Raw genomic sequence first — 23,054 nt, forward strand, 5'->3', positions numbered from 1 at the left:
TGTGAACTTAAATTACTTAATCTATTTCTGCTTTCTTACTATTATTAAAAATATCTTTGCAACACTAAATCCTCTGAAATCAGTGGGAAACTTGAGTTTAGAACATCCTAGAGTTCATCTTTGTATCTAATATTTTAATAAACAGTTCATTCTTGCATACACACTCATATATTTAAACACTTTTTTGTGATTTTTAAATTGGGAAAACACAATGAAATGTGATTTAAAACTTGGTTTTGTGCATACAACTTTTATTTGTTGATTATTTTCTAACAACATCCACATTTATGTGCTGTGAGCAGCCCATAATCACAGTGATGTATAAAACATAGTTTTCAAGTTTGGTCTATGTTGATGTATTGAACATTAATGGAATAGTCACCTGATGTGGTTTTAAGTCACTTAAATTTTTACAGTACCTGGTAATAAAACCACCATGTAAAATCGGAGCTCTGTTTTTGTACAATGGCATATAGACATGGAAAAGATTTAAACTGTTTATATCCGCATGGCAAGCTTTGAAACACTGCTTCACCAAATGCAGTTCTCAAACATATATATAAGTATATGAGGAGGGGAAATGGACCTTATCGTGCAAATATTCATGCAAATAGACCACGGCATAACAGCCATAATAAAGATACAGAGAACCGAGCTCAGATTAGCTAACAGCTCAACTTAACAGGTCTGCTGTCCAAATGTGGACAAAATGAAGTACTGTAGAAATTTGAGGACCAGAAACACTATGTGCAAAGCATATCAGAAATAACATATTTAAAATACAATGGGAAATAATTCTGCAGGCTTGCTTACAAAAAGTAAAAAATGAAACTGCTTTATTTCTTCCATAGAATAATTATGGTAATCATGTCTCTGAAATTCCAGCCTACAAATTCAACAACATATAATACATTGAAGTAATCAGAGCAGCATGCATTTTCCATATATCTGCATGATTTCATATAATTTATTTCAAAATTTGAATGATAAAAGTAATTTATTAATTCCAACCTTGTGAAAAACTTTACTCAGGGAGAGACCTACAATTATGAGATGGAAAATCAGAGAGTAAATTATCACTAAAAATGTTTTTGTGTATGAAATAAGCAAAGATGCATACTGTGTATAAAATAGTAGTTTATTCCCAAGAAAAAACTCTTCAGTGGATTCTTTTAAAGTTCTCATACAATGAGAAATTGCGTGTCCACTGAAGTACCCTTTTTGGTGTTTTACAATACAGCATGAGTAAGAATGGGATTTAATCATTTTTTTTTGTGTGGTTTTTGTTGTTTTTTTGTTTGTTTGGTTGGTTTTTGTGGGTTTTTTTTTCCTTCTCGCAACAATTCTAACAATTTCCTAGTTTAAAGGCTACAGAGAATGTAGAAATAGAGGTTACAACGGATATTCCAAAGGTTCATACCACTATGTCACTTCATGACTTAAAAAATAGAAGTCCTATTTCTGTACATCTTCCAATGCCCAATTTTGTGTTTACAGGTGATATGGGATTGCACTTCTATCGTCATTTTTGGGTACCATGAAAATGCTGTGGAGAAAGTTTTAAAAGCAATCTAGCTACAGTAAATTAATCTGCTTTCAAGTTTGATTTTTTTTTTTTAATTACTGTAGAAAATGTACATGCTGTTTTGAGAAATGACCTAAATGTGCAGCTCCTCCTCTTTGTCACCAGTCCCCAGCCTGATCTAATTCATTACTGTTGGCTGGAACACTTACTTATTTGTTGGGTTTATGCAGGTTTTTATACGCTACTGGATAGATCTTCCTCTGGATCTGCACCTAAGAGCAGTGGTCTGAGGGAACAGATTAATTAATGTAATTGATTTTAATTAGATTTTCTAAGTAATGACATTTTTTTTTTTCTTTTTATATTTTAAGTGACTTGGAAGGAAAAGGTTAATATAAAGTCTATCATACGTTGGTTGTTTGGCTTTATCAAGGCACTTTATCCAGAAAACCCCTTTCTTTGGGTTACGCAGTATTAAAACTCAAGCTTTCTGAAAATGGAAAGTCCCTGTCAAGGAACGATATCATTAAGCCAGGAAGGTCTTTTTCTTCTTGACCAAACTAACAACTCATCATTAGGCTGGTAGAGATATCAATGAATGTCAAGATTCTACAGATTTCAAGATGGGTCCATTTTCAACAAGAAATTTTGGGTAGTTATGTAGCTTTCCTGTTAAGGACTAAGTATAAAGCTAAGCCTAATTTATAATTAAAATAAAAATCTGTGTATGCCAAAACCCTTTAAAAATGTTTTCTAGAAATCTGCTTGTTACTTCAGAACTCTTTTCCTTTGCCACTACAAACCTGAACATTTACCCAATGAGACTTGCATCTTACCTTGAGCAGATGAGTGAAGCCCATTTTACCTTAAAAAAAAAAAAAAAAAAAAAAAAAGAAAGAAAAAAAAAATCTGTTTCTTGAGCCAGGGTTTCTCTTCTTATGCTACCGACTCTAAGTCACTGGGTGTGAAGCAAGATGCTTGTGAGCAGCATACAGACCAGCGCTCTTTCAGGAGAAGCAATAAGAGCTACGTAGATAGTTAGAGAGGGACTTTCTCCCCTGCTGTGGTATGGGAACATGGGCAGCAACTCAAAATCTCACTCTCTGAAGTAGAATTGAGCAATTAAAACCAGACTGAAACAGGATTTGGTACTGCTTAGGCAGCTTAGAGAGAATTTGAACTTCTTCACCAAACTGAGGTGAGGTGTGAAATTTCTACAGTTAATCAGATGAGGTGGAGTGACTGTTGCCCCCTCCTCCCTGTGTAATACTAGCGGTAATGTTTCATATTCATTATCTTATTCTCAGCTGGTCATTACTAAGATATATACAGACCATCTGTAGCAGGACGCTAGGTTTTAAAAACATAAAACAGTTATCTCAACTGTCATGTTACCTAGTACTCTGAAAATTACTACAGTGTCAGATAGATTTTACTGATGGTAAGTCTTTGGTGTCTGTTTAACATGACAGCAAAACATGGTAAAGAAAAATGTTTGAATGACTTCTTGTACAAGCATTTTTTGTAACTTATATATGTCCTAAATATTTTACATTGTTTCATGATTTTAAAATTAACTTTAATATTATTCATTCAGATGTTTTCAAAACCAGATAATTAGAGCTTTTGCAGTAGTTAAATATTGCTAGATTCAGCTTCGAGGAGGTGGGGGGAAGGGGAACACACGTAGTCCTGGAATTAAACTCATGTCAGGCATGTTCTTTTGTTGACCCCCAAACCTATGAACTTGCACTGTTTGAAAAGCAAGCATAACTTCGTCTAAACTTGATGGTTTTAAAAAGTACAGGAATCCTGCATATAGTGTGGCATCACCTAGCAACAGGACTATTTTGTAATTTTAGTCTTACTTTATTGCATTGAAGTTGGGCCTGAACCTGGTTCTGCTGTGCAGGCAGAACAAGTTGTCATCTGAAGCTGTAGTGATTTGGGGGCAACAAAATGTTGTACTCTATATCTTTACCTAGGAATGATGATGAGTATTTCTTAGTGGCTGTGGCTGAGAGAGCCCTGTAACTTTAATGCTGATGTTGATCCATTTTAGTCACACTGATTCTTGTTTGTGTTTCTTCTTGGTGTGAAAACCATCTCCAGCAGAGGCTGCCTTTCTATTGGGTGCATGGATAAATCATTGTTTTTCTGGATGTTGTTAAGGCCTCTTCCTTTCATTGTCTGTACTCTGCACCGTCTCAGAAGAGTCACCAAAATTGCTTTCATCATTACCATGGCAATAAACTTTCCTACGCAGCCCCGAGGGCCAAATCCAAATGGTTGGAAATAACGTGAAGGAACCTGCACAGAATAACATGTGGAATAAACTTTAAGACGAATTTTTCTTCATAAAAGTAGCAAAAATTATGATGGACATTGGTAGTAAATATATTCTGACAAACTTGCGGAAAGAATCTCTTAGGAGCAATTCCTTCTTTCCTTCACACTGAAAAGCCCTCCCACCCAAGCCAGGCCGAAATACAGAGACACCTACAGAAGGTATGCCATTTTAAATGATAAGATAGCAGGGAATGCAAAGTTAAGCAGCTGAATTCTGCCCATGTGTTTCAGTCTGTTCGTCCTGTGAACTACAGGGATTTTACCACAAGCTGTGAAATGAAGCTTTCTGTCTGTAATATACGTTAAAGTTAATTAAAAACTTTTTCAGAAAATGTTCGTTATAAAGCTCATGAATGTCTGAGATACAAGCTGATGTCTTCTGTAAAGATAATCATAAAGCCATACATCTACTACATTAAAAAGCTAATGTTCCTGAGAATAAATTTGTCATCAAATGTAATATTTAAAATTTTATTTGATATCTAATAGGGAGATAACACTTATGATTGTCTCGTGTCCTATCAACTAAAATGTGAAATGCAGGATTCCCAGAACTGTTGAAGAATGCACAGCCAACTTCTGCTACTTTTATTGACATGGAATAGATCAGTTATCCAAAACGGTCCCAACAGCATGAATAGTACTGCTCATGAGGTACAAAGGTACTTGTTATGAGTAAGAAAAAGCTAGTGTGGCTATAAATAAATTATTTTTCTTCAACTGTGTAGCTTTCTTTTAAAAAAGTGAGATATTAGCTGTGTTCTGACTTCCTATTTAACCCAAGAATAGAGTAGAAAATGTTGCTTTATATTAAATTATCTGGAAAAAAGTGTCCTCTCTTCTCATTTTCAGACTGAAAAAAATGTTTTCTGTTTAAATTCTTTCAATAAACTGAGCTGTATTTTTTATAAAAAATTATAGGTAAATACAAGTGTTTATAATACAGAGCAAGTACAGCAGCTGGCAGTACAGCACAATGGCAAATGCACAGCCTGGGAAAATAGAAAAATGTTTAGATTCTAACAATGTCATCTTATCATAAATAATGGTGTGGATTGCTATTCACTTAGAACTGTGAAAATTGTGCCTGCTAGAATAATTATGTGGCAAAGAGAATGCATCAAGTCAGACAGAAAATGTGCGGTTAAATATTTGGTCAAGGGGAAATATTTTTAGTAAAACGTGTACTTCTAAAATGAGCAAGAAATCCATTTTGATAGAAATACTTAGAATGAAAATAATGGGTGGCAAAATGGAAACTATGGTGAATAGTTATTTCAATAAACTTAACTTTCTCTCTTCTTGAATTTTCTAGTACAACTTTTTCATGAGCTGTTGTTTTTGATATTGTGTGCAGAGTTTCCTGTGGGTGATCAACCAGCAGTTTAGAAATGTTAACTAGGTTGTTTAGTACTCATTTGTGTGTGTGGCATACATGTTATTCCTAGATTTTTGATAGGAAAAATGTAAAACTTAGAGGTGTGTTTCTGGCTTGAACATTCATATATTTTGTTTCTTTATTTTCTTAATTATTTCTTCAGCTGTTTTACTAGTAAGCCCATTTTTTGGTGTATCAAAGTGAGTCATCTATTTATTTCTTTAAAACTGAAATGACTGTGGACTCTTACGTGTGCAGCTGCTAACATCTCAAAAGAAAAAAGTTTTGTATTTCCTAACATTTTTAGTTAGACAAAATGAGAACTATGACAGCTGTAGAAAACATTAACCCTTTAGCTTCAACCCCATTCAACCTTAATATTTGACAAGCCAGTAGAAAATGTAAGAGAAAGCTTGTGTACCAGGAAAATGTGTGTATCATAGTAAGACTAACGTTCTGCGGTTGAGATTACCTTCATAGAACTAAGTTGATTATGCCCTCCACTCTTGCATGGCTATTTATTCCAGAGATCTTTCTAATTCCCTCACAGGAGTGCTAACCAAACCTTAATATTTCATATTTTGTGCTCTCTGTCACAGTATCTTCTGCTTCCATCTGCACTGGTTAACAGTCAAAAACAAGGAGTCAAATATGCCATAGAATCAGTCAATTTTCTTTCAATACAGTTTTAATCTCTCCAGAGGATTGTTGCTGAACAAATACAGTTTTGTAAAACAATTTGTTTAATCAGTAATCAGAAGAGCAAAGGTCTAAATGAAAGTGAATAACGTGAAAGATGATTTACAATAGTAGGGGATTACAAGTAGGAAAAAAAGTTCACATATTACTTTTGATAACAGGACTCAGTAATGTAGACTAAAGAAAATTCTAGTTCTTTTGGGAGTTAGAACATAACTTAAATTGAAATGCTGTGCTGCACTGGGACTGAATTACTCCACATTTGCAGTATTGAGTTGGTTAAAACTTAGAATTTCCATTTTGGTATACAAAAGGTGTCTATTTTTATTTAGGAATTAAAAAAAAAGATGAGTGTTAGACTCTCAGTCTCTCAGGAGTTACTATACTGCTTGACCTCTCCAGAGAATCCTCACACAGCCTCATCTCTGTGTTGTACTTCTTGCATGGCTCTAGCTCCCTAAAGCCTCTTTATTTTGTCCAGTGTCAGGGGATGTAATGGGAACTATGTGTGTCTTTGACAAATGTCATCGGAAACTTTTAATCGAAATTAAGATGCCTGGGAAAACTTTGTTTTCAATATCGTAATTATTTTTTAATTAAAAGACACTTTGATAGGAAAATATCTGCCCAGCTTTAATCATAATAGTAATAAGCAGGATGTATAGCTAACTAGGCACTTAGACAAAGAGAAAACAGTCTTATGGTCATAAAGTTCTTGATCAAAGTAGGAGGAAGATGCATTGTCAATAAATACCCAATTTCCTGTAAGAAGTAAGATATAAAACTTACATTTTTCTCAAAGTTTTCAAGAGAAAACTCATTTGGCTTTGGGAAGAATTCAAGCTTATGCATGCGTCCGATATTGAGAATAATGTTTGTCCCCTTTTTCACAGGATAGCCATCAATTACATCATCTTGTAAAGCTTTTCGCATGATCAAGTCTACAACTGGCTGGTATCTCATGCTCTCGTAAATAAAATTCTCCACAATTTTTAGGTTTGACATGTCATCACTCTGTATGTCTCTGTCACCTTGAGGAATAAAACAAATGGTGAAGAAGTTGTTTATTAATTTAATAGCTTCATCATATAAATACCAAAACATTTTTGGAAGATTCTCAGTTCCTGAAATGGTAGGAAAGATCGAACAGCTGCTAAGTAATTTTATGTAGCCTTACATATTTGGGAAATTTGGTATATTTTTCATCAGCGTAAACCCGGCATTAATTTATGATCTTCTCACCTTATCTTCTTAATACATTATGAGTCTTTGTTCTGCTTTCTTGTCAGTGACAAAACTCTGAAAGTCCTTCCCTGATTTTTGTATGACTGAGAGCAACAAGACACAACAAAGAAATCTTCTGTAAGCTGACAGCAAATGGAATCTGGGAATACTCTGCAGGTGGGAGATAACTTTGTAGGGACCTTAAATTTTCACCGTGTGATTGTGTTTGGCTGGATGTACAGCTAAGTCCTACTGTGGCCTGACTATTTCAGTTACCATGAGTAACTTCCAGCTGATTCCATCAGCAGCAGTATCAGCGCCACAACGTACTGCTAGTGGGAGCCTTACTTTAACTTTCAAGCCCCAAGCAGTTCAAGAACTGCAGGCTGACCACTGCAGTGGCAGGTCTTCAAGAGAAATGGTCATTTCCTTAAGGAAAAGGCAAAAACATTCTACTGCCTTAGAAATCGAGGCTATCAGAAAGAAATAGGGAAGATGAGTAAGTGAGTACTCAACTCTCGTGAGAACAATAAAATAAGGTTTATTAAAAGTACCTTAGAAAAAGAGCAAAGGACTTGTTATGCGCTTTCCAGTCTTTAGCTGATCAGAAGTAAATGTTGAATAAGAGGGCATGAAATTTGTTTCTATATTAGTTCAGTGTCAGGCTTTGAATGAAGTCTAGAGAAAGGGGAGAATACAAATTTTGACTACCTTGATTGTGTTTTGAGTAGTTAGTAATTAGTACTTAAAGAGGAGACCAGTCTGATATCAAAATGGATGACAGCAGAACATAATTTTTATTTTTTTCTAATCTTTCCCTTCTGCAGTCATAGAGAAACTTAGGTTCTATATATACACAGAGAAACATTAGTGATCAGAAGTATTTGAAATTAGTGTCCCCTTTTTTGCTATTTCAAGGTAAATGGAAAATAATTTCGATGGGACTTCCGAGGTGACTGCTGATTTGCACTGCTGTTGCTTAGGAGTAAATATAGTGCATTCTTTCTAATAGATTGTCAGTTCTGATGATTCCTATTTGAATTTATCTTACAAACTGCTCATCTTCTTTCATTTGATCTTGAAAAAAATCTTTGACATATAATGGTAGTTCATATATTTTACAGCATATTCTGCAGTTAGAAGAAAATACTTAGAATTTTCAGCCTTTGAATAATTGAAATTAGATCACTGCTGAAGCAAAATTATATTCCCACATCGCTGACTTTGCAGGTCCTGCTTACCCATCACAGTTTCAATTTCTCTCATCATCTCCTCTTCCACTGTGGGGTGCTCTGCAATCAGTATTAGCATAAAGAAGAGAGTCACAGACAGAGTATCAGGAGCAGCAATCATCATCTCCAGCACACACTGGTTCACGTTCTCGGCAGTCAGATCCCCTCTGTTCTGCAAAAATTGGAAATTTTAGGGAAAATGTTGATTGCTGACTTCTGATGCCACAAAGGTGTCCCATAGCAGTAGAATGGGAAGGACCTAGAATATCTGCTTTAAACAAAAGTAAAAATCTTGACAGTCTATGTATCTCATATGTTACATAGCATATATTTTTTGTCTTTCACAGAGAACTCATGTTTTGATGGGTGTGTATTATATTACAGAAAAGCAAGAGTTTGTTCTTAGCTCGGATTCTTGTTGATTTATTGCCTTTCCTCATGGAGTTTGTGAGCTGTCAAGAGATTATACAAGATAGGATTTACATAGAATTTGAAGCCTTTGCAAACAAAAGGCAAAACGTCAAGCTAAAATACAGGGGTTAGGGAAAGACTGAAGGACATTCAGGGATAGATGCAAGAGTTTTAAGGATGTTTAAGCCATGAAAAAAACCTAAAATTATTCATTTTAGGGATGTTAGGGACTCCCCAGAACCAACTAATTTGTATCCCTTTATGATGACATGACTTTCAAATAGATACATGAAGTTCAAGTTGCAAAGCCTGTGGTGTTAGTGACAGGAGAATGTCAGACAAATCATTTTGAGTACATTGCCAATACCTGTGCAAAAATCAACTGGGATGCAAAGTCCATGTGTTCATCCAACTTTTCAACAGTGGAAAGCTTTTGTCGTTTCTGTTCTATTAAGATTTCCATTGCTCCTTTCAGATCCTTGCTGAAAACAGATAAAAACCCAACATACTGATAAATACCTGCAGACTTTTAGCATACACTAGGACATGTTTAGAAACAAAGAGATTATACCAATAAAAACATCTAAGAGTGGCAGAAATTAAGTATTTGTAATAGTGGTTACATGGTTCTCTGCAAAAGCAGTAATACTAAGGGAAGGTGTATTTTCTTATTATTTCTTATTAAATAAATGCTTGTTAAGTTTGGACTGAAATCTTATTCTCTTTTTATAGGATAGACTGAAAAGGAAAATATGTCTGTAGAGCCTATTAACAAATAGAGTTTTTAAAGATTTATTAACATTTCCTTCTGTTGTATAGTGTATTTTATCAGGGAATAAAATGAACTTAGAGAACATAAGGGATAATTGTTAGAAAAATGTAGAAAAATGTTAGAAAAATTGTACTACCTTAAAGGTAGAGTTGATCTAAATTTTTTGTATTTAAATAGTCAGTAATACTGTGTCAACAGTTTGTATTTCAGTGGTGGAAAAAAGCCAAGTCCAACAGTTTTTACGATTTTATTTGGGATTTTCAATTAGCTGTAGATTTGAATGCAATTTTTTTTTGAAGTATTTTGAAAAGTTTTTGAATGAAATCATCAGGCTTTCCATTTGTGTTTGTTATTGTTGGGACAGAAAATTTGACTGGGTTTGTAGGGATAAATGCATTTAAAACTTCAAACCTGGTAAATTTCTCATTATTTATAACATTTTTTTATGTATTAGAAATAGCAAATATTTCTTTTTGCCAACTTTATCAGAAGAATATCAGAAGTCATCATATCCTGGGGTGGTTCTTTGCATTACTTTAAGTCCAGCAATCTTTATCATTTTTTTCAGTAGAAATTTATGAATAAGTCCCTTTTATTTGGATTGCTTTTGAAACATTAATATTTGCCTGCAGGGGCTTTCTAGTAATAACTGGGCCACCACAGTTAGCTATTATTAGAATCACAGGATAAAGCACTAATCAGTGCCATAATAAATTGGCAAGCAAATGTTAGAGAAGGTGAATCTCGTGTCTAGTTCGTACGAGTTGTCAATTTAGATGAACCTTCATCTTTCCCTTGAAGCCTTTATGTTATATAGCACTATCGAAACAATTTATTACACATGCTTCGTAAGTAATATTCTCTCACATGATGGAATCCAGATCCAAAATGAACAAACTGATTGCCAGTCCTTTGGCAGATGACAGTAAATGAGATCATAAAAATAGACGAGGCATTTTGTATTTTTGCAAAGAGGAAGATGGCAAAATGTATTTTTCCTTATTTAGGAAAAAAACCCCCTTGAAATGGATTATCATGCTAAGCACCAAGTTTTAACTCAAAAATGCACATTGAGGGCACCAATAAATAGAATTATGGTTAGGGGTTAACTCTTCTGGGACAGTGCCAAGAATGTAGATGGGTTTCCTTGTTTTGTTGAACTGTAGCCAACTATTTGACCGTCCTCGACTAGACAGCAAATGTAAATTCACTCCATATGATGGCTTTTCCTTATTTGTTTGAACTGAACCAGTGATTTCAATTTAGTTTCACATTTGAGCTGGCATTAACTAAAATTTTGGTGAGTAACCTAGGACTGAATAGACAGGAGCTTTAAATCGTCCCCTGAGATCAGCCACTTGTAGCATCGGTGGCAAATCTTGTTCTGTTGCTATCTTGGGTCTGCAGACAGGGGACTTCAGCCAGCCACTTTTGCAAGTTTCACAATTAATTTTCTAAAAGACAGAGGAAAATATCAAGGAAGATGTCCTTCTTAGAAAGAAAGAATCTTATGCAAATGACTTGTAAAACTGTTGATACTTACACTGCCTCTTCATATTTCTTGCACAGCCAAGAAATCTTGAAAAAGATGTCGGGTTTTAATAAAAGTGCTTGCCAAGCATCAAAGTAGTTCTGAATCTTAAGTACAAAGGCACGTTCTGAAAATAAATGTTAAGAAAAAGAAGTATAAAATATAAACCTCAATAGTCAAATAACACAAATGCTTGAGAAATATTAATAATAATGCCATGTTCCCTACTGTGACTAAGTTCACAGGAATTTGATAAAGAATTGGATTTAATATGCGGTAGATAGCGTGAGGAAACATTTGTAGCACACTGTAGAAAAGATGTAAACCTTTGTAAAAACTCTTGGTAGCTAGCTAAAAGGAGATAGTGTTGTGTCAACCAGAGCTAAATAGTCTCCCACAGGAGAGCAGAAGCAGAACTCTTGCAGCATATTGAAATGGGATAATTTATACATCATGATAATGTTATTTGTCACATGGTTTTGAGGATGAAGAATTGATAGAAGACATAAATTGTCAGGTGAACTTTTCAAGGCAATCATTTAGTTTGGTAGAAAGATTTCCAGTTCTTACATGCATATAATGTTGGGAATGTACCAGCTCAGTGCATAGAAATCTCTTTAAATGGTATTATTTATTAACATGAGTGTGACAAGATAAATGTATATTTTTCGTATATTATTTTTTATAAGTAAAATCACTCATCAATTTCAATTAATTATATGGTGATATAAGAGTCTGTTCTTGCTCTGTTTTCTGAAACAAAACTGCTGAGTGATACCAATGAGTTTTCCTTGGACATGGACTTTAGATCCATCATAAGGTGTAAAAATAAAGCTGTTAGTACCATCCAAAGGGATCCCGAGAAAAAGCTTGTTAGATGTGTCAAGCATGATCCGTCTCATAAGATTCAACACATTGATGTTTCCTACTTCAGTGGTTACTTCCTCTAGTTTGTCCAGATGATCAATTGTTGATTCAACACAAATCGCTATCATACGCACAAGACCAGGACCAGACAGAGCTGAAATATATGTCAAAATGATCAAAAGATTGGTTAACTTTCATACCTTATTTATAACTTATCAGTTGGTGATAATCATGTCAATAAAATGTAAAACATTATCATGAGTGACTGGTACAAAATTGTTCATAGTGATTTATCATCGTTTGAAAGAAAAATGTAAGCATTTTAACTCAAAATGGCAATGAACTCAAAGCCCAAACTTTCCTTGCATCCAGCTGCTTTGTATCTCAGACACATTTTATGCTAGGCTCATACCATGTTAAGGAAAGATTTGGCATCATTTGTGCTACCTTTCTGTGTGGGAGGGTATCCATATACTCATCTGCATTACAGGCACTCTAGATGTCCTGTCTCATTTGCTTGCAATGACACTGAGCAGGGAAGATATCTTGGGCATTCCTGGAGAGGATGACAGGAATTTCTGAAAATATAACTCCTGGGTGCTCTTAAACAGCACGGTAGCTTCGCAGTAAGCTACTGGCAACCTGTAGTGTCACTGTGGACATACTGAAGCCTAGCCTGGAAGTTTGCTGTGCGTTAGCCTCAGTCCACCTATGAACAGTGGAGATAGTGTCATGATGGATTTATTGCACTTTAAGAATTTAAAAGCAACCAAAAGCAGTGGTCAGTTCCGTTGCTATGTAATTCAACGGGATTTTGATAGGCTTCAGCTGGAATGGATTCAGGTAACTTTTTAATGACTTTGGAAATCTTGTCCTAAGTGCTCCATTTAAATTACTCTTCCATACAAGAATTGCTGTAATTGCCTCAAGGACATTATTTTATCAAATATATGTTGAGAGGGATTGTATGTTTGTAACTGAGAAGAGAGGAGGCCTGTTTTGTAAACAGAGAGAACTGGTAGTTCTAGGAATAAGCAGAAAAAGAAAATTTTTTTTCCTGCCATCTTCAGCCACTACAAAGTTGCTGATATTTTTCCATGGCAAAATCATGTAGGAAAGGCCCAAGTGTCATATAGGAGCACAGATATATCAACAAAATAATACAGAAAATTTAAATCAACAGGTAACTAATTTCTTTTTGGTGCCACTTTACTTTCTTTTTCAGGTTCTGGAATCAATGTCATAAACTACTGCAGTCTCAGCTGTTGAGAATATTTTCTGAACTGTGGAGCTTGCAGAACAAGTGTGGCAGTTTTGTTAGAAGGGCTGTAAGATCATTGGAAGTAGCTAATTCTAATGATATGCAAATACTGAAATTTTTCAATTTGCAGAAAGACAGTGAATAAAAAAATTGCAGACTCATAAAATAGTAACACTGGAGTTTGTTTATGTAATTTACTATTTCATTTTGACCTAGTAATATTAATTACTTCAATCTTTTTCTCCTGCCACTACATTGTTTCATAGCATATTAAAGGGATTAATAAATAGTTCTGCTGTGCAGATCTTCTAAATTAATTTTGAAATAAAATCACTTTTTTTTTCATTTAGAACAAGACAAAAAATTCTCTGAACTCAGTGGAGGCTGGGATAGGAACAGCCAACTTACATTTATGGAAGTGCCAGTTGAACTAATGTAAATGCTGGACTTGAAACGCCAAAACATTTAAAAACATGGCTTGTTGGGCATCATTTAATTTTGTTTTAATTGGATGAGATTAAGAATCTGCAAAACTACTTCAGGACCATTTGAAATAGTGTACCAAGCAGGATAAGTGTGAAAGAACATGTGCAATAACATATTTCTATGGGATATATATAGAACTGACTTCTGTAATTTCAGTATGCAAAGGACAAACAGCGTTTCAGAAAAGACAGACTGTGTGCTACAGTGATGCAGTGTGTTAATGCACGGTGATCTACCTTTGGTGAAAAAGGGTCGAATTTCTTTCCAGTGCGCTGGGTTGTTATTAAATATGATCCCATTTTCATACATGCCAATGCACTGTAATCCAAGCTTGCTCCCAAATCGAGAAACATAATGCCAGTGTTTCATTACATGGAATACACTTGAGGATCTGGGAAAGAAACAGGGAGAAAAAAGCCCAAAACAAAATTCTGTTTCATAGATTGTACACAAAATTTTTATTCTGACATTTTATAGTTGCTCTGAAGTGCTGACTTGCATTCTCAATTTAGCAGAAAGAACAATGCTTGACATTAAATCTTGTTCATTTTACATAATTAAAACTTGATGATAAATGCCTTCAGAATGTATATTAGAGCAATAATGTATTCTGTTCAGATTTAAAATTCTTTTTCAGTTGAACTTCAAATGGTTACCATAGGATTTTAATCTGAATAGTGTGTGTACATAGAAACATGTTAGATACACAAGATGAACTTGGGCAATGACCAATGTCAGATAGTTCAGAAGATGAGATGTAAAATATATGACAGTTGATAATTTCATCATGATATGTATTGAATTACAGCTGTACTTGTAGCTATTTGGTAATTCCCAGCAGACACATACATAAAGCATAAATATACATCTATTGTTTAAATAGCATCATTTAAATATGCAGCATCATAATATGATATGTGTGGGATACATGTTCCTAAATAGAAATGTTAGGGAAATCAGTGATATGTATAATTCTTTTTACAGCTGACAAGGTTTATTTACACGTGCTGGTAAACAGCTTGTCAGCAACATTATTGCTTTAAGATATAATTTCCTTTAGAGGGAGCTAGCATTTTAGAAATGTTGACGTGATGAAAACCTGATCAAATGATATCCAACAAAAAGAAAGAAAATCAGAACAGCAATTGAAATGAAACAATACACGCTACTTTTTTTACCACGTAGCATACTCTATGGACCAAATCCCAGACTTCTTACATGGGTTAGTTTATTTTTTCAGTCAGGCAAAGTAAATGGGACTTTTGCTATTGACTTTGACAGTGCTGGGTTTTCACCATAGTGTTGCATGACCAAAGGTAAAGTTAACAGTGAGATGCTATATGGTACAAATAGATAAACGTGGATTAAGGATTGGAGTAAAACCAGGCAGGAGTGTGTCTGCAGGTCCAGCCTGCCAAGGAACTCAGCATAATCTCTTTCCTACACTTCCCCACATCTCCTCTCTTTTCTAATTTCCTTAAGGGTTTTTTGCACACCAAGGAACATCATCTGTATTTTCATGAACATAAAAAGATGGTATTGAATTATGACAGCTGTCCCCAAGAATGGAAAGGTGTGCAGGGAAGGTCATTTTGCTTCTTTCCATTCCACACACCTACACAGGAGATGCATAATAATGTTTTAAGGAAGGATTTTGACATATGACCTTGTATAAGCAGATTTTCCTTATGAAACTGTTTAATGAAATCCTCCAAAAGACAACATCTGTTGTAACCAAGACTGCAAATCCTTCTCTCTGTGCATTAGCATCTGAGTATGATTAGATTTGACAATAAAAATTCAGATGACATTGGTAGAAATAGTACACTTTTACAGAATTGAGGTTATGTTTAGTTTTGCAGTGAATTTATGATCCACTGAAAACTTTACTATACATTATTGTTTAAAAAAAAAAGTTAAATACTAGTTCTTTATGTACTGTCAATGCTTTTAACCAAAAAAAACACGTCCAAAGTGATGTATTGACTGAAGTCTGATGCAGCTGTGGCGTTGTGTATCAGCATTCCTGATTTGTTTCTGATGAATTGGTAGTACGGAAAGTGGAAGACAGCAATAAGAGTTCATAGCATTTTACGTTATCAAAACAGCACATTAGTTGATATTTACAACACCTATATAGGATAGGAATGTAAATAGTTTTCCTGTCATGATTACCTCTTTTTACAGAGGTGAAAACAGGCAGATGAAGCTGACTTGCTTCACATGGCAAATCCTGTGATAGTCCTCCTACTATGTTGTTTTTCAAAAGCTGTTACGTAACGAAAGCTGAGTATGGGTTGATTGATATTGCTAATAAAAAGGTGCTGATTCTTTATCGATTAATATGGTAAACTTTTTGCTACTTTTTTTTTTTTTCCGTGGCATAACTCATAAGCATCCGGAGGATCCATTGTTAGAAGAAAGCAACCATCCACCGGAGCTAATAAAATGATAGACTGTGGTTTAGCATTATGTTTAATGCTGTGTATAATCGAAGTCTATGAGTAATCTCATTAATTGGAGTGGAATTTACTCATAATCCTGTAACGCCGCATTTGCTTAATTTGCTGAATTGCAGCCATAACCTTCAGGCGTTACTTCCATTTTAAGGAGAAACTTAAGAACGTAGGAAACCAAAATTTGGCTTAATTCTGCATTGCAGTCAGTCTAGGTTCCTGTATAGTATGTAATCCTAATATGAAATGGAATAGTAAAAGAGACAGTAAACATGTTTTAGGATTGAGCCACAGTGCTTAATGTTCCTTTCCACAAAGAAAATGAGAGAATTCACATAGACTTCAATAGTAGAGCCTTTAAAGAAACAAAAGATTAGAAAAAGATCTGTGAACAGAAGGAACTAAAAGGTTTATGATAGGATAATTTCTGAAAACAATAACTTCAATTCTACTTTAGGAAAAAAACTAGCAAAGTGGTTATAAAAATATGAAAAAGCTCTTCATATTATTAAGGATAGAAAATTAAGGATTTACTTGCTAATTATAAATGTTTCTTCACCGCTGATCCAAACTCTCACAAATTCTCCGTATGTCTTATTGTAGTAGTTGCAGGCATTACCTACTCCCATCCAGAGAAATCTCCCATGTGAAATGAGGGGACCGATTCCCATACAGTATCCTGGCCCTAAGAAATAGGGTAAGAAAAGTTTGGTCTCAGCAGTGGTCACTGACAAGAACATACCTCTGAGCATCACTCTTTTGAAATGAGCTTTTTAACATGATAGTCAAGGTCTGCATTGGGCAGTTCACATATACAATCCTGTTTTGAAGTTCTGTCTTAGAGAAACTTGCATCTATGTTGTTGAAGCCTCACTTGATATCTACGGAAGCCGACAGTCCATTCAATGTACATACAACAAATGACATTCATTACTTCTTTGTACAACTTCAAATTGCTGCTTTGAGATTGCTTACATTTGGAGGGACAAGGGCTAGATATCAGAAAGAAGAAATGATCTAGAAAAAATGCGTATGTCTTGTTAATTTGTGATTTTAAGAAATCCTTTTAGTGATTTTTGTATTGAAGTGTCATAGTAACACCTACAAAAGTCAATATCCTTTTGATGTAATTAAATGTAATTAATTACATTTGTCAAAGTCATTAATACTAGAGTGAGAAAACAGATATTTAAAGGAAAAAGTACTTTACTACTGTGAACTTATGAAAACATGCTTAAGTAGGAGCTAAGAATGGATTAATAAGCATTTAGTCAACAAAGTTATCAACTAAATCCTTCTACTGTAACTCAGTGGCAAATTTCCCTCTTACAACAAAAAGGAGCAAGTAGAGACAGCAGGAGAGAATTTGGCTTTAATTACTTTCAAAAGGAAGTTTTCTTCTTCAGGGAAAGCTTAATTTGCCCCTTTTGTCTGTACAATACAAATCTAACTCTATAAACCAAAACAAATTAAGTACTTAGAAAACTTTTGCATACTTTTAAAAAATGTAAAAGTTACTTATGGCTCCACTGTTTACTAATAGGAATTGCAAGAACCCAGATTATTTAAATACCTGTAAACTTAAAGCATATTAATTTAGTCCTATCCTCTTGTTGATCCAATCAAGCATTCAAATAGAATGCATAACCTTCTGTGAATACTTTCCCCTGTTCTCTAACTTTTGAAAAGTTTTAGCATATTGAAGGATGTTTGGCAATGATCTTTTCTCAGAATTTCATTCAAGTGCCACTGCATTGGTTTGGAATTATTCCTGTCATACCCCTTTGTAAGATGTGTACACTGTTCTCATTCATCTAGTAGGTCATTGTATTGCATCCAATGAACAATAGGCTGAATCAGTAATGTCTACCATAAGCCCCCAAAACATTACAGAAAGGGTCCTCTGACAGGGAAACCATTTGATGTTGTTCTGTTCTGGGGGGTCTTCAGTGCCAAACACAGAGAGAAAAATTAATAATCTACTAAAATCTGAATAATTTCCTAGATAATAGTTTGTTTCTAGTAAAGACAATTTAGAAAGTTTTAGACTTAAAACATACAAAAAATAGAAGTTTTATAATGCACGTGAAAATATGAACATCTACAGTTTGTAAAATAGTATTATATGTTTCTAGCATATATATAATAAAGCAGAAAACTAAATGTCATATATTTATATAGCCAACCTAGGTTTATTATGGAAGTTCTGAGATTAAATAGAGCCTGATTTCTTCTATCACTTATTTTAAAAAGTTGTATTATTTAAACTGACTCTTAGTAAATTTTGTTGGCATACAATCATTATTCAGCAACACTTCCTCACTTAAATTTGAGTAACAAAAAAATACTATAGCTAAAGTTAATTTACCTGGTATTGATGAAGTGTCTTCATGATTCCACATTAGAAACAGAAAGCACATGAGAATGAGTATGGGCACTGTGGCCACTGGCATCGTATCTGGTACTAGGCTGGTGATGTTGTAGTGCATTGGATTCAGAGTTTCCAGTACCATCTTTTCCAAGAGATTCTGCTTTGCTTTAGAAAGAGAGAAAGGGGAAAGAGGCAGAGTTTTTCAAATATATATTCAGCTTTAGTCGGTACCTCTCAACCCCTTTGGTAGGTCTTGTAAATGAGCAAACTAGCTCTTGGGGTAGCTTGATTTTATAATGAGAGTGACTGCCTGGAGTGCTTGCCAGGACAAGCTACATCACAAGTCAAAACAGACATGCAGCAGGCACTCTTTTTGCTTGGAAATAACAAAGCTTTTCTGACCTTGATATCGAAGCATAGTTTTGGATACTTTGCCTGACAGACCACTTATCTCTGATATTGACTTGGCTGACCAATGCCGAGGTTTACTCCTTGCAAATTTCTAACCAAAACACAAGAAATTAAACTTTCAGCACACCTGGAAGCATTGAATGAGTTCACTTGCAAGTTTTATCTCTGTTACTTAGGCTTTTTCCTTCCTACATGCCTGTAGTGCCTGAGTCCTTGAATTTCCAGAATAAGTACGTTATTTTTTCGTGGTGCAGATAGAGTGTACCTCAGGTTTTTGTTTGAAACAATGTATTATGTGTGCGTTTGGTTGTTTTTTATTGTCACTCTCTGAGGTTAATACAATGCATTGCTTTTCTTCATGGTTCTTCTACTAAAGTCTTTGAAAAACATAGTGCATTCCATAACAGGGTCATGGATTGCCTGGTACCATATTTTCACTCAGGCAGTAACCAGCACTTGGCACAGGAAAGAAAAACCAAGCAAATGGATAGGTCTGTTATGCACAGGGAGAGTAGAAGGATTCCTTTGAAGCTGTTTTGCATGTTTCTGACTTTAAGTCATAAAATGTGGGAAGTGATTGTACCTGAGAAGGCAAATGTTATTCTGTGAATGAGAACTCACATAACCACAGAAAGGTACTGCTTGCATCTGCACTGTGATTTATTAATACAACACATTCTTAATTCTGCTCTGACAATAGTTAAGAATAGATTTGCTTTGTTCCTTCCTGTGACAATATTTCAAAATTGAAGGATATATTTACTTAATAGGAAGCTTTTTGTTACAGTTTACTTTTCAGCAAGTGCTTTCTTGTTTATCTTGTGCTTTGGTCTCACATTGCAGAATAAAGTACAGCTTACTTTGTAGTAACTATCAGTGCTATAATTATATTAAACTAAGCCAAGAATGTGATAGATGCTTTCTAGATAGTAACAAGATTGGTATTTATGGTCAAAGTAGAAAAAGTACAGACTACAGGCAAAACCCTGGGGAAGGGAGCAAGCAGTGGCTCAAAACCTTGCAGGTGCACACAGTGCTCCGGTATTTTTGATGATGGCTATGCAAGGCTTCTGGTATTGCTGTGATCCAAAATGACCATGACCCAATATGCCAGGTGACCTTTTAAAAACATGCATGTTATTGCAATAGGTAGCAGTACACCTCTCATGATAGTGTCCATGTACATATGACATCTTGTACACATTCAACTGTTGTACTGCCTTGCATGTTGTGAAAAATGTTTTTGTAATCACAAGCATTTTTTATCATGTAATGGTATTCTTTGGTTTCACTAATGTACTGTTGCACACTAGTGATGTTTGTTCAGTACAAGTAAAAATGCTAGCTTTAAATTTCCTTGAGTACTATTCGTTAGCCCAATAAAAGCATGCCTTTCATATATATGTAAATACTTTTATTAGTTTCAGTCCCTTTCACTACATGAGCTCACAGCATTATAGAACGAAGTAACTACACTTAGGGCATATAGTTTCACTTTTTTGTTGCTTTCTCTCTGGATGAACTTCATCTTTGTACTCCATTGCCACAGACAGGCTTTGATGTTCATTGTTGTTTTTCATCTCCGAGACATTCTGATGTGTCTGTACAGTAGTTTCTCTGCCTCATATTCCCTATGAAGAGAAGTATGTAGGTGGTTATGTATTTGGGTGGTATGAAATAAACACCTATAGGTACAAACGTGTATCTATGAATATTATATCTGTAGGTTAAGCCCTAATAGAGTTCAAGGTGCTGAAATGTTTGCACTATGTACTTTGCAAGCTTTTATTTTCTAAAAATCAACCCTGAGTTTTGATCTTGTTCTTAGTTATTCACAGCTAAAGCTTATCTTTGTGTGGACAGAGAAATGGAGGCAGGTTTCTATCTTTTCAAAATATACAGATTGCAATGGATTGGGTTTTAGGTTCTAGATTACCCCAACTTCATAATTTTATAACTTTTTAGTAAAATAAGTTTTTTTGCTGTGATATGATATCCAATACATCAGTGTGCACCTTGCTGTTAGATTTATAATTTTTATATCCTGGATCATGCTCTCATGTAGGTAAAAGGTATCAAAGGCACTGTACTAAATTTGAATCCTTTTTATACTTTTGAGCTGATCTGAAGCAGTCTTATTTTTAGCCAAAGTGGCTCCTCAAGCTCCTAAAACAAACAATTGACATTCCTGTTATTGAGAAGTTCTTTGCCTCATTTCTATGAGTATGATCCAAGCAGACTTTCAGGGTTCACGTTTCTAATGCTTTTTTTTAATTGCAAAAGCCAATTGGATGATGAAAAATTCACCTTAAAAAATAGTTCAGCTGAACTGCTCATTCTGCTTGTACCCATTGTATTTTTTTAAGAATTCTCCATGAGTTAAATAGCTCATAATAAAAACTGAGCCAAGTAAGTTTTCGTAGTAAGTAGTGACTGAATAAACTCAAGAAGTTTAGAGATGGAGCAAAGCCAGAGTGCCCATTGTGCATGAAAGAAGCTTTCAGTATTCTTGCTCATTTTGTCTTGAAATCTTCTATAGGTAATTTTCCTTTCCTTGCAGCTGGTTGGTCTGATCAGAGGGATTTGTTGGTTCTGATTGTTACTTATATGGCAGAGGGGGGACAGGAATGGGACAAAAAAGCTTTTAAAATCAAATAGTGGGAGGAAAGAGACTTATAATAAGGCAGTGCTTTTGTAGCAAAGTAGATGGATGTGCACAGGCTGCCTGACCTGACAATAATTGTGGATCTTAGCAGCTGGGAAAGCATCTGCCAGCAGAGGGCCCTTTAGATTATTGATCTTTAAGTCTTGACTATAAAGCACTCCGAGAAAATTTTAGGTTCTGATAAATGTTTTCTTGCAAAAGGTGATATGATGAATGATAACAGGTCCACAGTAAAGGAAAATGTCCATATATCTAAATGACAACAGTGTTGACCCCTTATCTACAAATTAGAGCTTTGTACTTAATGACTGTCAGTAAAAGACTGAATTATGTATCATATAGAATTGGAGCTGAAAATTTCTGATCATTTTGAGAAGGAGCTCATAAAACTGCCTGAAAACTCTTGAAGAACCGTTCCTGAGTGCTGGAATTCTTTCATCTGCAGTGGTTCATCTGTCAGGAGGGACATGGGGAAAAAAAATCTGCTACTTGTTATAAATCCCCAAATGTTAGTGGCCAATATTGGCAGCATCTGAAGCAGCTGACCTAGGTTTAACTAAACAGTCTGGAAAAATATAAAATTTTAAATAGACTGATTTCACACAAAAATAAATCTGTTGGCTTATGTCAGCCCAGTAAGTCTTTATTTTTCCAGATAAAATGTTGTAGCCTTCCTCTCTTTCTAGAAGCCGATTCTGCAGTTTTAAATCTTAATTGAGTTCAATCTTAATTGAGTTTCACTCAATTAAGATTGATGGTTTTATGCAGATTGTAAAAGGTTCAGCCTTCTGCATGTAAGTACGTAGATAAGATTTTGTTGTGCATTTCACACCTAGAAAGCTAATGTCTAGCTGGGTAAGTAGTGGTTTTCTTGTATTTGTCCTGTGGATGCTGCCTGAACGTGCGATCGTCCAGGAGAACAGTGGCTCATGATGTCTGCACTGCTGTGTTAGTTTGTTTCAGGGGTATGCTTTGATAGCAAACCTTCAGATTATTCCCTTTCCCATGTATGTATCACAGAGCAATCTCAGAGCATGCAGACTGTGGTCTTTTTGGATGAAAATAAATCAGGTCATGTACTCCAAAGCTGCATCTCATGCACACCAGCATTTAATGGGGATTCAAATGACAAAACAAGTTTAGATCTATATTGAACTGAACTCCCATGAAACATGTATAGTGTAGGGAATGGATCATCACCAACTGTTTTGTTTTACAGATCTGCTCCATTGTACCACAGTGTTTGCCCATGTTGATATAGCCTAAAAGGAACACAGTACCTTTTGACAAATAAAATAGTTGTTTATAATTAGTTTTAGGCACGTAACTATCTGGCTGCATTGGGATTATAGCACTTAACGTAGGATGAGAACTGTCTCTGACTCTTAACTGTAAGTCAGCTCTCTAATAGAGCTC

At 35.0% G+C, this 23,054-nt stretch overlaps 1 protein-coding gene across 1 annotated transcript; it reads right to left on the minus strand.

Moving 5' to 3' along the window:
- Positions 1-3,583: 3,583 nt before the first annotated feature.
- CYP19A1 (cytochrome P450 family 19 subfamily A member 1) lies at positions 3,584-18,919 on the minus strand. The gene is made up of 9 exons (XM_068410581.1): positions 18,560-18,919; positions 16,726-16,876; positions 13,972-14,126; positions 11,966-12,142; positions 11,134-11,248; positions 9,186-9,300; positions 8,417-8,579; positions 6,741-6,982; positions 3,584-3,835 (listed from the first exon to the last, which is right to left on the minus strand). Exons 1-9 carry the CDS (start codon positions 18,702-18,704, stop codon positions 3,584-3,586), a joined length of 1,515 nt encoding a protein of 504 aa, XP_068266682.1. The 5' UTR covers positions 18,705-18,919.
- Between the last annotated feature and the right edge of the window lie 4,135 nt (positions 18,920-23,054).

The sequence above is a fragment of the Nyctibius grandis genome, chromosome 11 (genome assembly GCF_013368605.1).
Source record: "Nyctibius grandis isolate bNycGra1 chromosome 11, bNycGra1.pri, whole genome shotgun sequence".
NCBI classification, from domain to species: domain Eukaryota; kingdom Metazoa; phylum Chordata; class Aves; order Nyctibiiformes; family Nyctibiidae; genus Nyctibius; species Nyctibius grandis.